A 17,469-nucleotide genomic window follows, 5' to 3' on the forward strand; every position below is an offset into this window, starting at 1 on the left:
GTTCCCACACTGTTCTTTCTGCTTGCTTGTGTATCGGAGTCATAGAGCAACTCATGTTACACTGCCCTGAGGGAGAAAAAAGCTTAATTGGATTTTCCTGAAATATGAAGTCCAGTCTCTTTGTGTGTTTTGCATTGTACAGTTCATCTCTCTTTTTCTCTTGGCTCTTTCTTATTACAGTTTGTTAATTAAGGTTCTTCAGAAATCTTAGCCTTGAGTTGTTGCTTTTAACTTTGGAGTTAACAACCGTCCCAGCCTGACATGATTATTATTTTTTTAGGGTAATTAAGTGGCTCCAGTGTGGGTATGCAAAATGCAGTGTGATGGTTTTCTCTCACATGTACAAAAACCACAGAGCTCAACTCTGTTGTCACTTTAAAAAGCATGTCTGCTAAGGTAGGGCAAGGTCTCCATAACACCCCCCATTGTCATTCCTTAGCATTTCATTTATTTTCCCTGTGCAGCAAATTATAAACACCTGAGTAGCCATCAGTATGACAGACCACGAGTGTCTTTAAACCTCTTTATACTCTTGCACTCCCCCTCCCTCAAACCTTAGACCTCTTCTCGTTTTTGTAATTTCTTTCACTTGATGCTATTGCCTTAATGCAGGCATAGGCAAACTCCGGCCCTCCAGATGTTTTGAGACTACAATTCCCATCATCCCTGACCACTGGTCCTGTTAGCTAGGGATGATGGGAATTGTAGTTCCAAAACATCTGGAGGGGCGGAGTTTGCCTATGCCTGCCTTAATGTCTTGGATGTCACAGAAGGTCTTTTGGTGTAGTGGTTCGAGTGTCAGACTAGGACCTGGAAAGACCAGGGTTCACATCCTCACTTGGCCGTGAAGCTCACTTGGTCATTAAGCCAGTCACTTACTCTCAGCCTAGCCTACCTCACAGAGTTGCTCTGGGGATTAAATGAGGAGGGGGAGAACCACCTTGATCTCCTTGGAGAAAGAAGTGGGATATGAATGCAATAAATAAATGATTGGGAACTACTCACTTGCAAGCTCTTTTGTGGCATTGGAGGGCCTGGCATGCATCCAAAGTACCACAACTCTCTGGCTGCCCATTGGCTCAGCTCCTTTGCTATGGCAGAAGGGTTTGCAGCATAGGGCAAGGTAGGAAAAAATCTTAGAATCTGAAGTCCAGCACATCCGACATGAAAACAAATAATCTTTCCTGTGGCAGTCTGCCATGACCTTTCAAAGGACACTTCTTGAGTGCACATTAGTTGAATGGTCTTGGAGTCTTTTGCCATTCTTGCTGCCGACAACTTTTTCTATGTTGAAACTCCCTCTCTCACGATTGAGGATATTTGGGATATTTTTAATAGGCAAAATTGCTCACAGTTGGACTGGAACCATTATAGATGCTGATGACTTTGCTGGACTGTGCAGGATCTAAGAAAAGAGGGGAAGCAACTCTGAAAATCTGGCTCTACACATAAAGACTGGCAGAGTAGGTTGATGTGTTTGAAATTAGATCAGTAAAACCAAGTGAAATTTTTTTGCTTGTGTGTATGATTGGAAAGGTGTTGTGGTTTGTTCAAATTACTGTTGCTTGGGAAATCTTGACTTTATTCAGCATGGATGTGTAAAGTATTAATGAAAAATGTACATTGCTAGACGTTCAGAGATACTCCATGGTTAGCATGCATTGCATCAGGTATCCTCTTCCAGGCTCTTTTGTACAGTAAGTGTTTTATACAAGAACAAAATCAGCTGGTGTAGAGACATATCTTGAATCCTATTCTTAAACAATGTAATTTCCAGGATATTTTATTTCACCTTTTACAATTTAATAATACTAGTAGCCTGCATTCGCATCATTACCTGGCTAGTTCAAGTCATGGCTACATTAAAACATCACAATATATTGTAGTTTATCAGACAGGAATGAGCTGTGGCGAGAATTGGACTTCTGTGCTCTCATTCTTTCAACGCAATCACAAGGAGTTCAGGAGCTTTCACTTCCATTTTCGATTAACCACAGTTTAGCATGTCATCCTGAACTAAACTCTGATCAGTTTAGCCATGGTTTGTTCAGATTGTTTTCAAATATTATCTGTTGTGCTGATTGAGGTGATGGGAGTTGTTGTTATAGTGCCACCTGGAGGGCACAGGTTGGGGAAGGCTGACTTAGACAATAATAGAGACTTTACCATCACAAGTACAACACATTTTCCCCTAGTGTATATTTATGGGAAAGGGTTATTGGGGTAGCGGGGCGGGTTGGGATCACAGCCAGATCGCTTTAGGATAGATACCTTATTCCTTTTCCAAAGTGTCAAATATGGCTATAAAGGAAAGGATGTATCAGAACTGTTCTTATATCCTTCCTTTAGGGGGGGTCAAAACATTTTTTCTGCAGTTTATCCTGTCTTAGTTTCTGACTCTAGACTCAGGAAGTTGAATAGCCTGAATTTGCATTCAGCTCTTATCCAGAATCTTGCGGATAATAAGCTTTAAAAATAAGATGGAATGTCATAAACAACAACACCTAATCTAAAACAATAGTTGTGTGTCCCTGCTATCACAGCTCTTCCAAATCTGCCCTAACTTTCCCTTCCTGTTTGTACCTTCAACCGGTCTATTGAGAGAAACCTTTAAGGGAAGACGTAAATGCTGTGTGTGGGTTTTTTGTGTGTGTCCGTGTATACACAAAATAACAAATGGTAAAATAGAGGGACAGTCCTAAAGATAAGTACTTATGGCTTCAAAGCTAGATATTATAAGTTTAAAACTGTGCCATTCATTCAATTTTGTACAGTATCTTGCTCTGTTTGTGTCTCTACAATTGCATACTTAAAATGCTGTATTTCTAAATATTATTTAATTTTATTTACGACTTGATACATTTGGGGAGGGGCGAGGATACCCAAAATATCGTCACATTTAAGTGGAATTCATTCTAAAACAACCAAAACCTATACTGGTGTATTGTTAATATAGCCAATTTAAAATGAAGAATAAAAATGATTAAAACTACTATATTAAGTAGTAAATACTTTGCAGTTTATTGAGCTCTTTAAGTGATGGCCAGATAACATTTTCTTCAAGAAATGCATATACAGTGGTACCTCGGGTTACATACGCTTCAGGTTACAGACTCCGCAAACCCAAAAATATTACCTCGGGTTAAGAACTTTGCTTCAGGATGAGAACAGAAATCGTGCTCCGGTGGCGCGGCAGCAGCGGGAGGCCCCATTAGCTAAAGTGGTGCTTCAGGTTAAGAACAGTTTCAGGTTAAGAACGGACCTCCGGAATGAATTAAATACGTAACTAGAGGTACCACTGTATATAGAATACTCCCAGTCCCAATAAAGTTATTGGCCACAATCCATTGCAAAGTTAAAAGTCCTTAAGTCCATTCATATCAATGGGTATGTGAGTACTTCAGTCTGTGTTAGATTGTGTGCACTGGCTGAGCAATGGTAAGTAGATGATTTTTTCTAATTTAACCCCTGTGTTGTATTTTTAGAAGCTAATATTGAAACAGTTTTTGCATACAACTTAAACACTTTTTACTTCTTTGCTTGTCATTATTACCTTTCTCATGTTTGATTGAACAATGTTTTGGAAGTAACTAACCTGATTGTTCATGGTCTTTTTAAATTTATTTTTAATAATAATAATAATAATAATAATAATAATAATAATAATAATTTTTTATTTATACCCCACCCTTCCCAGTTTAAAAACCAGGCTCAGGGCGACTAACAGCAAATATAAAACATTGATTAAAATGCGACTTAAAAACAGCATAAAATACAACATAAAATGCAGCATCAATATCAATAAAATTCAAAAATTCAGGGGTCATGGGGGGGGAGAGAGAAAAGAAAAGCTTTCCTGTAAACTTTCCAGGCAAGAGTCAGGGAAAAAATACTGCTGCTCAGAGAAGTTTTATTCCTAATTGCTGGAAATGGTAAAGCATGAATTAGAGAGAATACTTGAATTTCCCTCTCCCTGGGCCCCAGAATACAACAAACTTTTAAAGGCCTTGACTTCCACACATTTACTTAATAGGAGCTACTTTTGAGTTGACACACGTAGGCATGTTCTGCTAGTTTCATAAAACATGCTTATGCTCCCCAACTTCTCATTTGTGTGTGGTTTGTCTACATTGTTAATGCAGATTATATCTGGCAGAGGAGTCTTAGAATTGCTGATCCTTGTGTACCAAGCACATCAAACATGCCCCCGCCCCCGCAATCCCATTGCTGCTGAGAATTGAACTGGCCTTCAGTGTATTCTGCAGAACGCTGTCTCATATTCTTCCATCTCCACATGGAATTAAGAATTCACATATGATCTTTTAAAAAATGCATTCTGCTGTAATTCAGCTTTTTTTAAATGGTTGAAAATTGAGATTGCCCATGGAGAAGAACTCCATCAAGTCATATTGAATTATTTCCCTTCAGCAGTACTAATCACTCAAAAATCTTTTAAGTACATATTTAAGTTGGGATAGTCTTTTTCTTTCTTTCTTTTTGCAGTGCAGTCCTCCTGTCCTACATTAGTTGAACTTGCTCTGGCAGCTGACGTGTATATAAATCCTTGTAGCCACTAAGAGGTTTGAAGTGGGTACTGCCAAACCTTAATGGGGTCTGCAAACCTGCCACAACCATTGCCATCACCACCGCCATCTTGCTGATTCGTGTATGCTGGAGCCTAGATATATACACATATACATATGCATGTATATATAGTTTCGCATCCCAAGGCCTCTTCAAACATTTGCTTCCACGCAATCGGTTTTAGAATCGTTCCCATGTGGAAAATATGATGTTGGAATTGAAAATCTACATGGATTTCCCAGGGAAGGTCTCTAATAGGCGATGGCAGAAATTCAGCATCCTGCTCACAGTTCGTTCCTGGAACATTCTATGTCTGTTTGTGTGTGTGTGTGTGTGTGTGTGTGTGTGTCTACTTACAATGTAATGTTTTCCAGGTGTATTCTTTCATGGGAACTATTCCCAAAGCAGTTGTGAAGAGGAATATATTGTGTCAGAATTAGTTCTCACTCCTCAGTTTCCTTGACTGTTGAAACATGATACCTGTAGTTGGATGCAGAAATGCCACTGTATACCAGCTGATGGAAAGCAACTGTTGTGTAGGAGTGTTGCCATTATGTCCCTCTTGTGGACCTTCCATTGATACTTGGTTGGCCACAATCTTGGCTGGGCAAGATGAACCTCTGGTCTGATCCAGGAGGGCTAGTCTGATGTTCCTTTGATGAGTTGTTTTGATGTGGTCATTGTAAATAGAACTGGTATGGGGCAATATTGTCCAAAGGCACTGGCTGGTGGGCGTTAGTCCTTACTCTTCTAGGCTAATCGGAAAGAATGTGTGTTGATGGTTCACTAAAATTAATACAGATTAAGGAGGCAGGTCCTACTCATAGTTGCAAAACAAATGGGTTCAAAGGGGATGATGGTTATTTTAATGTCCTGTCTTTAAGGCAGCTCAGTGTGGTCTGGAAGCATTATGTACGTGTGTCAACAAATCTATTACATACGCACAACGGAGCTCTTATCACTGAAAAGTTGGCTTTGGCCCTGAATTCAGCTTTCTGCGCACTTCCTTTTTCTTCTTTCCTCCCCCACATCAGTTTTATTGCAAGGTTTTAGTTTCTTGTTAAAAATGCAGGAAATTCAGGAAATTCTTGGAAACTGCCCAGAATTACTGCAAACAAAATACATATGCTTCTCTCGTAATAACCCAAAATAAAGGAAACTATCTTATACTTACTAACCAGACCAAGTTTCCTTAGAAGTTGAACAGAATGTCACAATTTTTTTAATTATATGCACTGCTAAACGAAGTTGGGCGAGAAATTGAACACTGGATGTGAACCATTAGTCTTGCTGCTCCGGAACAAGTAGTTTAAGAATATCTGGATGTGATTTCTGATAGCTGTAGCACATTTTCCCCCGGGTTAAAATTGTAAGCACACTTCACTCTTTTATGCTCTCAAAATGTAAAGGTGTGTGTAAGAATTAGAAGCTGTCACAGAAGCCAACATTTTGCCATCTCTGTTTCTTGCTATGTGAATGCCTAATCTGAGTTTGCCCTTTGATTTGATAAGACCAATACCACGAATTCTGAAGAAATAAAGCAAGAAGGCTGAATAAGTGCTTTGGCCTCTCAAGAGTTTGTTTTTGTGGCACACTACTGTGACTCATAGTGTACAGCTCAAGATTGTGTATGTTTTTCCTCCTCTTCACCTTTTTCTATTTGCAACAACCTTGTGAGGTAGGCTAGGCAAAGTTAATATATGTACATACGCAGGAGTACAGTGTACTCAATACAACGTGCGGAGCCCTGGAAATGTTGTTGGCATCCCTGTATGTATGTATGTATGTATATATAAAGGTAAAGGTACCCCTGCCCATACGGACCAGTCTTGACAGACTCTAGGGTTGTGCGCCCATCTCACTCAAAGAGGCCGGGGACCAGCGCTGTCCGAAGACACTTCTGGGTCACGTGGCCAGCGTGACAACGCTGCTCTGGCGAGCCAGAGCCACACACAGAAACGCCGTTTACCTTCCCGCTAGTAAGCGGTCCCTATTTATCTACTTGCACCCGAGAGTGCTTTCGAACTGCTAGGTTGGCAGACGCTGGGACCGAACAACGGGAGCGCACCCCACCGCGGGGATTCGAACCGCCGACCTTTCAATCGGCAAGCCCTAGGTGCTGAGGCTTTAACCCACAGCGCCACCCGCGTCCCTATGTATGTATATATACATATGTCCTAAAACAGCCTGTGAACTTCTGGGGTGTATGCCCTGTTGAGGTATGATCTGGAAAAAGATTCTTTTTGAGAATCTTGCCTGCATACTTCTGGCCTATTTTGTTGTCTTAAAAATCAGTAATTGCCTCGGATGCCAGCTAAAAAAAATTTATAGTATCTTGGGATATTTATCAGCACTGGTCTCAATTATTTCAGAGTTAGAAGGTTCAGTAGTTTTTTTTGGGGGGGGGGGTTCACAACTGTTACAAAAGCCCAAACTATGTGGTGCAAAAATACCAGTTTAATTATATATCTTTCTGCATGGAGAGCAGCTGTTACATTGGAGAAAAAAGCTTTTAAAGCATTTCTCATTTGAACCATTGTCTTGTCTTAGAGAAAGGGAAAAAAATCTGTTTCAATTGTTTTGAAGCTGCTGCACAAGTTATTACGCAAGGTGATGTACATGAAATGTTTTCATAACCTTGTTTATATCTATCCTGACGCCATGTCTAGATGTAGAGGTGCCTGATGTATAGAGAGCAATGAAGTGCAGTTTTTCCTTCATGTATTTCACCTTTCATCCACTTACTGTCTTCTTCTTTTTTTGAAATAATATTTATTAAAAGTTTTATAGTTACAGAAGAAAAGAAAGAGACAGTAAAAAAAATTAAAAAACAATACATCAAAAATAAAAGAAAAAAACAATACATCAACACAACAAGAAAAAGCAAAAACATTTAAAAAGACATCCATTTTCCATATCTTTATCTTTCAATGACTTATTTCCTCGACCTCCTCCCACCTCCCATTTTTGTATTCCAGTTAATAATTAAATCAGCAAATCCTTTCCATCTTTCACTGCTTTCTATCGTTTAGTTGTCTTAATTTATTTTATCCTTATCTTACCATCAAAATCTTAAAATTTATCTATACTTAAATCCTTATCATATTTCTACTAAAGTCATTCCACCATTTCCCAACATTCCTTAATTATGCTATATTACTCTGAATAAAGTTTTAAAAATTTTCCCAATCTTCTTCCACCGTCTCTTCTCCCTGGTCTCGGATTTTGTCAGTCTTTTCTATCAGTTCCATATAGTCCATCAACCTGGTGCTCATCCACTTACTGTCTTTGACTTTCTGTTTGTGTAACCCCTTCCCCTTCCCCAGAAGCCCATTGTTTAAATTTACCCCAAGTAAGTTTTTGCATGTAAGAACTTGGAGAGTTATTTCATGGCATTTGTATTGGGGTATAGCTCAGCCTTGTAAATAAGACCATAAAACAGAGTGTTCTTCCTGTGTTCTGAGAGAATTCTATTTTGTCTGTCACTTGGTATTATGATCCATTTTGAGGTTAAGAGTATCCTGCAGACCTGTTATTAAATAACCATTGACCAAGATTTATTAGAATTCTGCAAGGGGGGGAGGCTTTGAGGAATGGGTGTTCATACCACAAATGACATGAATTCATGGCTCCTCAAGTCCTCTACCTTTTCATTTAAGAAGGAAATTACTTACTTATAACTTCCTATTGTTCCTCTCTGCTGAGAAAGCTTACAACATTTCCATGCACATTCTTATAGCCTCAGTTTAATTTGAGTCATCTTGAATACATGGGATTAAAAATGTAGAGGCACCTACACCATCCGCATAATTTCCAAAGTGGTGCCATTATAGTGATCCGAAGATGGTTTCCAGAATGTCATAAAATAATTATTAAAACACAGAAAATAGCAGATCAGCCTGAAAATACTGAAAGCAGAAAGTGGCCTCATTGGTTCACCCCAAATGCCTCGAAAAATAGGAATGTTTTTACTTGGCAGCAGAAACTCATCAGAGTCTCTGCCACCAGAACTTCCAGAAGCAGAGTTCACAGTCATGGAGCCAAAGAAAGGTCTCTTGCATGTCATCCCACAGGGCCTGGGACAGATGATACGGGAGAGGGGGGGTTCAACAAATAACTTTATCTGTGTTCTATGCCTGCATGCTGAGGTACTGTCTGTCATCCTACAACAGTTTTCTGTACCAGCAGAGGCCCAGAGGGCGGCAACATGAGAATGGGCCTTTTCTGTGGTGGCTCCCCATTTGTTGAATGCTCTCTCCATGCCTTCATTACATTTCTTTAGGTACTAGGTGAAAACATTTCTCTGTAACCAGGCCTTTGTTGGATTAAACATACTAAGGCCTTTAAAGTGTGTTTGTGTTTGTGGGAGGTAGCTGGGTATTGGTTTGTTTTTGTTCTTGTTTTAAAATATATGTTGTGTTCTCATTTTTGTATTTTTATGTTGTGAACCACCCTTTGATCTTTGAATGAAGAAGAGTGGGATGATGATGATGATGGGCTACAAGATTGGGGATCAGCATGTCTAGACTATTCTTATCCAGATATTTATTTGATATTTCTCCTCAACTTTGACCCAGAAAGATCCCTACAGTGGTTTACATAAAATAATAACATGTACTTTTATCAAGCTGCTTCTGACCATTTTAGTTTGTCTGCCCTTACTGATCTTATCACTGAGGAACACTGATAAGCTTCCCAGGAGCCACAGAGTTTCCTGGAACCCAGACAATACTGTCTGCCCTAGCTGGCACTAAAGTTATTCATGACAGAGCATAGTGATTTTTTTCTTTTTTAATGGTAAAATAATACACTTCATTGAAGTATGAAGATCCACCTTTTGAAATGGAAAATTTTCAGCACTGCTGCCGGATAGACTAGTTGGGCTGAGATGTATTGCCATATTAGACCCACAGAATAAAGCATGGAAAATAAGTAAAGGTGCTAATTACATCAATGTAAATTGGTCTGCTAAAAGGTGCCACTACTTAGTTAGAATCTACGAGATTAAATACAGTCTGTTTGCCTGTGGATAATCACCATTGGAAACCGTGCCTGGATAATGTTTTTTTTCTATTCTGCCTAATAGACATCTACTTGTTTCTTATAGGCACAGGACCTGAACGTGATTGAAGAAGTCATTCGAATGATGTTAGAGATAATCAACTCTTGCTTGACAAACTCACTACATCATAACCCTAACTTAGTATATGCACTGCTTTATAAGCGGGATCTCTTTGAGCAATTTCGAACTCACCCCTCTTTCCAGGACGTAATGCAGAATATAGATCTGGTAAGTAAAAATAAACTCTTACGAACTGATCTTCTACAATGCCCTTTATAGTAAAAGGTAAAGGTAAAGGGGACCCCTGACCATTAGGTCCAGTCGTGGACTACTCTGGGGTTGCGGCGCTCATCTCGCTTTACTGGCCGAGGGAGCCGGCGTACAGCTTCTGGGTCATGTGGCCAGCATGGCTAAGCCGCCTCTGGCGAACCAGAGCAGTGCACGGAAACGCCATTTACCTTCCCGCCGGAGCGGTACCCATTTATCTACTTGCACTTTGACGTGCTTTCGAACTGCTAGGTTCTTAAACTCCTGCTTTTTGTAGATGTGGATTTTGCTTTTACAATTGTTACATTCATTGTGGAAAGCGATTTGTATTTTTATTTCATTTTTGCGCAGATGCATGTGGTTCTCACATCATACACACAGGGGGGAAGTGGTCATTTATGTATAAAGCATCTAAATCCTGTGGGAATTGTACAGAAATTTTAAAAAACAGATAAATGCCTGCAGCATTATATCCAACCACCCACAAAAAGTTGGAGAGGGGAGAAGAAAATATGCTATTCAGATTCAGATTCAAATATGCTTCAGATTCAAGGTCATACATACTTGTTATGAGGACCAGGTAGCCAAGGCAATAGTTACCCCTGCTGTCTCATCTCTCTGTCTGATGCTACCTATACTATGGTAGTAAAGCATAGCACACAGATTTTGCCACTAGACAGATGTGCGATTACAAGAATTTATTTTTTAGAGATCCAGAGCTCTTAGATCTGTCCAGAGAAACATTTACAGTGGTACCTCGGGTTACAGACGCTTCAGGTTACAGACGCTTCAGGTTACAGACTCCGCTAACCCAGAAATAGTACCTCAGGTTAAGAACTTTGCTTCAGGATGAGAACAGAAATCGGGCGGCGGCAGGAGGCCCCATTAGCTAAAGTGGTACCTCAGGTTAAGAACAGTTTCAGGTTAAGAACGGACCTCCGGAACGAATTAAGTTCTTAACCCGAGGTACCACTGTATAAGATCTGAGCTCTTTGTGACAAAGTTCAGGGACCTAGTGGCATGCCAGAATTAATTACTAAGATGCACAAGGTGCAAACAGCTGAGCAGCTGAGAAAGTGACAAAGCAGCTTATCAAACTGGACTGGCAATGCTATGCAAAATATAATCCCTAATAGATGAACTCCATGTAAGCCTGAATCTGATAAGGACACTGGAGGTAGGATAGTACCTGTAAGTTTTTCATCTGAGGGCCAAACAGCAGCATGGGGAGTGATACCCATCAGGAAAAGAGGGAGAGGTTGTTTTGTTTAAAAAAAAAATAATATGTGCTGTAGTGCACATTGAATTTAGAGGGTCCTTCCACAGCTTTTATTACAGATCTGCAGTTAGAGATAACGCAGTGTCATGTTTAGTTTGACTGTAGGTTAGAAATAAGCAACTGGGAGCCTCAGAACCAAACTTGTCCCCTGCAGGTTGCCAGCTGTCCCTCCTGGAAAGTGTACAGAAGGAGTGATGGCAATGAAATTTATTAGCCTTCCACCCGACCTTCCCATTTAGATAGTCCTATGGTGAACCATTGTGTTTCTCAATTGATCAGTTCAGCTGTTCAACAGTTCAACACTAAAGTTTAAAAAATGTTTTACGATGCCTTTGTTTTTTTATACTGTACTTCTACTTCTATTCTCATGAACCCTTGTGGAACTATCAGGTGGCACAGAACAGCAGCTGCGATGAAAAGGGAGGTTTTTAATTATATCATACTTTTCTTGAAGGCTGCTGTGGTAAGAATATCTGCTTTTCCTCTTGCAGAGACACCAGACAAGACAGGAGGTGGCAGAGCAGGCACTCTGATTACTGCAGGAGAGATTTATTTATTTATTTGCTTGTTTTAATCAGTTATACATTGCATTCTCTGCCAAAAAGGGGCACCTGAAACAGCATATTTTAAAAAGCTAAAAAATGTCTAATTAAAACATTATCAGCCAATGAATCACTAATGCTTTATCCAATCCCCCAATCAAAGCCTATATAGGAAAATAATCATCATCAGTTGCAATGATGGTATATTATCATCGGTTTATTGGAACAAATATATCCATTCTTATTTGTGCAAAAAACGTCAGATAACTTGTATAACACATGCCAAAAAAAAGTCTGAAAGCCCTCAAAAAATCAGAATCTGAGAGCCAACCAAAAATATAACAATAACTGGAAAAGGCTGGATCTACACTAAACACTGGAAATCACAATTTATTAATAACTGTCTAGCAAAAATATTTCAGTAAGGCAGTCTGTCAAATGTCATTACAGCCATTATTTGATAAACTGATTTTATAGAAATATTTTGCCAGACATTTCTGTTTAAAAAAAGAAACAAAAGCCATTCCAATCTTTTCAAACATATTTATTTAAGATATTTTCCACCAGCCTTTCCATCTACAGGCGTGTTTTACATCAAAATAAGTGTGTGAGTGTGTGTGTGTGTGTGTGTGTGTGTGCGTGTGTGTATTAAAATAATCATACCAGAGTTGCAGAATATATAACTTTAAAACAATTAAGAAAAAGCCAGAACATCAGCTGTTCTGCTTTCCCATACATCCTATAAAACATTTACTGTTATAGAATCATAGAATTGTAGAGTTGGAAGGGACCGCAAGGATCATCTAGTCCAACCTCCTGCAGGGCAGGAATCTTTTTGCCCAAAATGGGGCTTGAACCCAAGACCTTGAGATTAAGAGTCTCATGCTCTACCGTCTGAGCTATCACTTTTCTCTAATTGAAGTGGATGTCAGTATCCCCTGATGCTGTAAAAGAGGGCAGCTGGAGGATTGTGCATTACCCTATAACTGTCCCTGGAAGTCTGGCTGGTACAGAGAAAAAATACCTACACAAATGAGGTATGCTGTGCTTCTCATATTCAGAAACTTGGGTATTGGTACATTATTTGCATAATATAAGAATAATTCTGCCTGGATTTGTGGGACTGAGCTACAACTCTGATTTTGTGCAGATAGAAAACATATGGTTCACTTAGCAACCAGGAATAGAATGATTTCTGTTTTCATTTACTGCTCAAGCCTGTTCCAGAAGTAAATGGATTCCCATTTTGAGGGATGCAATATGCGCTTTTTTACTGGTAATTGTTAATGGTGTACTGATATCCTAAATGTTACACAAAGTTGGTTACTTATTATTTTTGTTGTATTGAGGATCTTCCTGCAAGTAGGGTAATTCTTATAAGGAACTTGAAAAGCATTTCAAAAAGTGGGGGAAAATCAAACAAGTTAAGAATGACTACAGCTGTTTGCCGCAGTTGCTGGCTGTTGGCTCTTAAGGATATCTTTGTAGGCAAGATGTTAACTTACTGTAAACACAGATTTGTTAATTTATGAGGACTTAATAAGACTTGTTGCATTAAAATAAGGAGTTACTTCGATTCCTGAGCATCCGATACCATTAGAGAGTAGCTTTCCCATGACCGATACACTGAACACTGCAAAATCTGTGTATGTGGGTCTACCCTCTACCTTCTTTTTCATGGGCTTGTATTGTTATTTTTATTTATTATTCTAAGAAACTTCCAAGACATTTAAAACTTAAACGCAGCTACGTTCTACCATTAAAAACAGAACAAAACAACCCCAAAACAGCCACAGGAAACTTTGGTAGTGCACTAATAAACATCACTTTTACCTGCCACCAAAAAGATGATAATAGTGAGAGCTTGTATAGCACTGATGAATGAAAAGTCCACTGTTCAAATCTTACATTTGCCATAAACTCAGTAGGTGGTTTTAGGCAAGCTGCTCTCTGACTCAGCATCCCTCTCACCACAGTATGAGGATAAACTGATATACCTTTCAAATGTGTTGTTGGATTACTATGATAATGTATGGGAAATGCTTTAAGCACTCTAAATGGGAAGGAGAGAGGTAGGGGGAAGAAAGAGAATGGAGGTGGTGAAAAGAAACGAGGTGGCCTCATCCACCTATGTGCTTTGAATTTGTTGGAGGTGTGGCCTTCAAGGAAACAGCTCTGAGGATGCTCAGAACAGAAGTACTGGCTCACAGGTCTACCAAAAGGGTAGATCTGCTAAGGTTAAGGTTTGTGGTAATTAAAACCTTTACAAGATTTTTGCTTAGGATTTGCAGTCGACGGTAATTAGGATCAGCAGAGTAGTTATTTCATTACAGGAAGGGATGCTTTTCTGTTGAATTTTGTTCACTTTCTACTTTAAGCATATTCTGAAAAGTCGTCTTTGCAAGCCTGGCAGGTCTCCCTACTTATAAGAGAAGCAATGTCTGTGCTTGCCTGCAGCAACAGTATGTCTCATTTGAATCCTGGAGTAATCAAACCATCAGCTCTCTTTTGTTTTACTAATAGGTTGTAAGGGCCTAATTAGGCTTAACAGCTTCAGTTGGGTGCCTAGCTCTGCATTGCAAAAGCATCCCAAGAACATTATTGCCATGCAGTAAACCATTTCCTAGTCCTTGGCTTCGATTATCAAAGGAATGTTAACTGCCTTCAATGACATGGGCATTGTTTCTCTTCTTAAGATAGGTCTACCTAACTTCTCAAGATTGCATGTTTAGAGATGTGTCAGTGGCATTTCTAGATCTACCTTCCTTTATGTGATATTACGAAACATTATCGTATAGGCCTTGGTGTGTAAGATAAACTAGCCAATGTGGTCTTCATGGTTCTGAGAATTATCATGAAGATTAAATAAAAACCCAAAGCAATCATTACTCCTGCGATTTCCTGTTTTCTTAGGAAACTTTGTTCCTGCTAGAGTAGTCAAAAAAAGCCAAAAATTCACTGAACTTTGCGGTCTTTTAGCTGCTATGCAGTATTGCTGAAGTATGCATATGTACATTCTTGGATCATGGTCATAGTGTATAGGAACAAGCTGAAGATGTGGAAATAATAGTGCTTAAATTACCTGGAATACAAATGCTAAATACTGTTTTTAATCTAGCATTTATACCTACCAGTTGAAGAATCTCAATTAGGAAATGACTCACTGCCATAAATCAGCTGGGTAGGTTTCTATATCCTTAAAAAAAAAAATCTAGTTGACAGATACCCTGACATTGTTTAATTAACCTGTGCTTCCACTTATTTACAGACAGAAGTGTATGTGTGTGTGTATACATAATATATATTTCCCTGTTCCATTCCAGGTGATCAGCTTCTTTAGCTCCAGAATTGAGCAGGCTGGGGCTGAGCTGTCTGTAGAGAGAGTTCTGGAAATCATCAAGCAAGGAGCTGTTGCTCTGCCCAAAGACAGGCTCAGGGTGAGTGCTAACAAAACCAGTCAATGTGTAGCATGCCACAAAGCAGCACTTTAAGGATTGTTTTCTTTCTTTAGGTTAGAGTTCCAGTGTTTGTATGGATTATTAATCTATAACGGAATGCGCAAGCATGCTGTGAAAAAGAATGAATGGCTGTATAACATTGGTATAGAAATTATCATTTCTGTGACCGTATGCTTCTTCAAGAACCCTAATGAATTATATGCACATGTTGCTACTAGAGATGTCTTGTGACTACAGTGGTACCTTGGTTCCCAAACTTAATTCGTTCCGGAGGTCTGTTCCAAAACCAAAGTGTTCTAAAACCAAGGCATGTTTTCCCATAGAAAGTAATGCAAAACGGATTAATCTGTTCCAGGCTTTTAAAAACAACCCCTAAAACAGTAATTTAACATGAATTTTACTATCTAACAAGACCATTGATTCATAAAATGAAAGCAGTAATCAGTGTACTATACTGTAGAAAAAATAAGACAGTATTGTAGATGATAAAAATTTAAAATATAAATATTTCTTACATGCACTGATGATAGTCATTGTTTGGATGGGGGACTTTTATCCATTTCTGCAGTCACACAATCAATCAGTAGCTGAATTGTGTTCCACACAGGCACAAAAACAAGTCACAAAAACAAAGTCACAAGCCACACTCACCAGTCAGTCCCATAAAATGAAGAACAAGTCACAGTAAAAAACCCGAAAAAGCCACACAAACAAAACCACAAAAAATAGCAAAAACAAAAGCTCCAAAAATCACCTCTGTGTTGTGTGGGTGCTCAGGACACAACAGCCAACGAGACTCAACAGGAAGCGGAACATGTTCTGCTTCCAAGGCAAAGTTCACAAACCGGAACACCTGCTTCTGGGTTTGCAGCGTTCTATTTCCAAGTGCTTCATAAACTAAGCTGTTCTAAAACCAGGGTACCACTTTATATAGTTTATTATTTTATTTTTTTATTTGCTCATTTCATTCCTATGCCACTTTATATATTTAAGAAAAAATACATCAAAGCAGTTTACAACACATTAAAACATCAAATAGAACAATCCAGAATAAAAATTACTAAAGAAAGTCAAACATTAAAGTATACAGTTAGGCCAACAAAATAACAGGAAACTAAAATATAATTTTAAATATTTCAAAATAAAACGTTACAAAGGAGGTAAACTACAGAATGCACATTTAATGCATCAAAGTTAACAAAAAAAGTTTTATCTTAAACCTTTCAAAAGAAAACATTACTAAAGGAAGTCATTTTTTAAATGCACATTTAAAACAGCATAATTAGCAAGAGAATAAAATATTATAAGCATAGGACATATCTGCTGCTGTTGCTGCCAGTCCTGCCAATGGTGGTTCATGGTGGACCGCTCTTGTGGAAGTTCGGGCTCGATGACCTGGGTCTGCACTAAGAGACAGCTAGGATGGTCTCTGCCCTCTTCAGCAATTGGTGGGTTGTATTTATATACATTTTGCCCTCCCCTGTTTTGAAGCTCAGAGGCATGGAAACGAACTCAAATAAATTAAAAACACACTGGAATGTAAAATAGCAGCCCGGACCAAATAGTTCACTCCTTCCCCTACACTTGGTGAGGAAATGAGAACGTGCCTTCCTTCTGTGCCCCTGGCATTTTTCAACAAGGTGTATCCATGTCAATATGGTTGATCCAGATTCTGTGGTCAGTTTTCTCTAGGAGATCTGTCACATTGTTTGAGACATTCTAAATTGGATTTTGCACAAATGCATTCTACTCATCCATTGGACCAGTGTGTGGATGTCCAGTGGCCTGAGACTGTGAACTGGCTTCCCAGGTAAATGAGGGGTGTTTCTTAATCGCTCAATAATTCTTGTAAACCACTTAGAGGTTTATTACAACCAAGTGGTATAAAAAATTTATTAAATAAAATAATCCCATGGCCCACCTCTGATCCCATAGTTCTAGTTAAAATTTGTGGCCCCATCACTTCTACACTGTCTCCAATTTCCTTCTGCTTTCCGGTATGTAAGCTATCTAGTCCTTTAAGGTTGCAGCACTTTGTAGCAAGAACTCTTTACTTTAGGTTTTTGGGATAGGGAACCTTTATACCACACTTTCGAAAGAAAGGTACGCAAGCACTTTTGGAGCTTGCTACCTTTTACTTCAGAGGTGGATACTTAGATTTAAAATGTAATACTCCCCCACTGTCCATTTTGACAGCACTGAGACTCACCAGTTATTCACCTGCTACCAGGTTATTCAACATTAAAGGAAGCATTAGGAGCATATTTTGGGACGCGG

At 39.1% G+C, this 17,469-nt stretch overlaps 1 protein-coding gene across 9 annotated transcripts in view; it reads left to right on the forward strand.

The window, feature by feature from the left end:
• Window positions 1–17,469, forward strand: part of DYM (dymeclin) — a 165,312-nt gene that overhangs the window by 116,044 nt on the left and 31,799 nt on the right. For 8 of the 9 annotated variants that reach the window (XM_083402821.1, XM_083402823.1, XM_083402817.1 and 5 more), the window contains 2 exons: window positions 9,692–9,874; window positions 15,058–15,171. In XM_083402821.1, coding sequence (XP_083258947.1) covers window positions 9,692–9,874; window positions 15,058–15,171 — 297 coding nt within the window. Of the gene's footprint in view, window positions 1–9,691; window positions 9,915–15,057; window positions 15,172–17,469 lie in introns of all 9 variants that reach the window. The other variant, XM_083402825.1, reaches the window with a different exon arrangement.

The sequence above is a fragment of the Podarcis tiliguerta genome (assembly GCF_965153285.1).
Source record: "Podarcis tiliguerta genome assembly, chromosome: 11".
Classification (NCBI taxonomy): domain Eukaryota; kingdom Metazoa; phylum Chordata; class Lepidosauria; order Squamata; family Lacertidae; genus Podarcis; species Podarcis tiliguerta.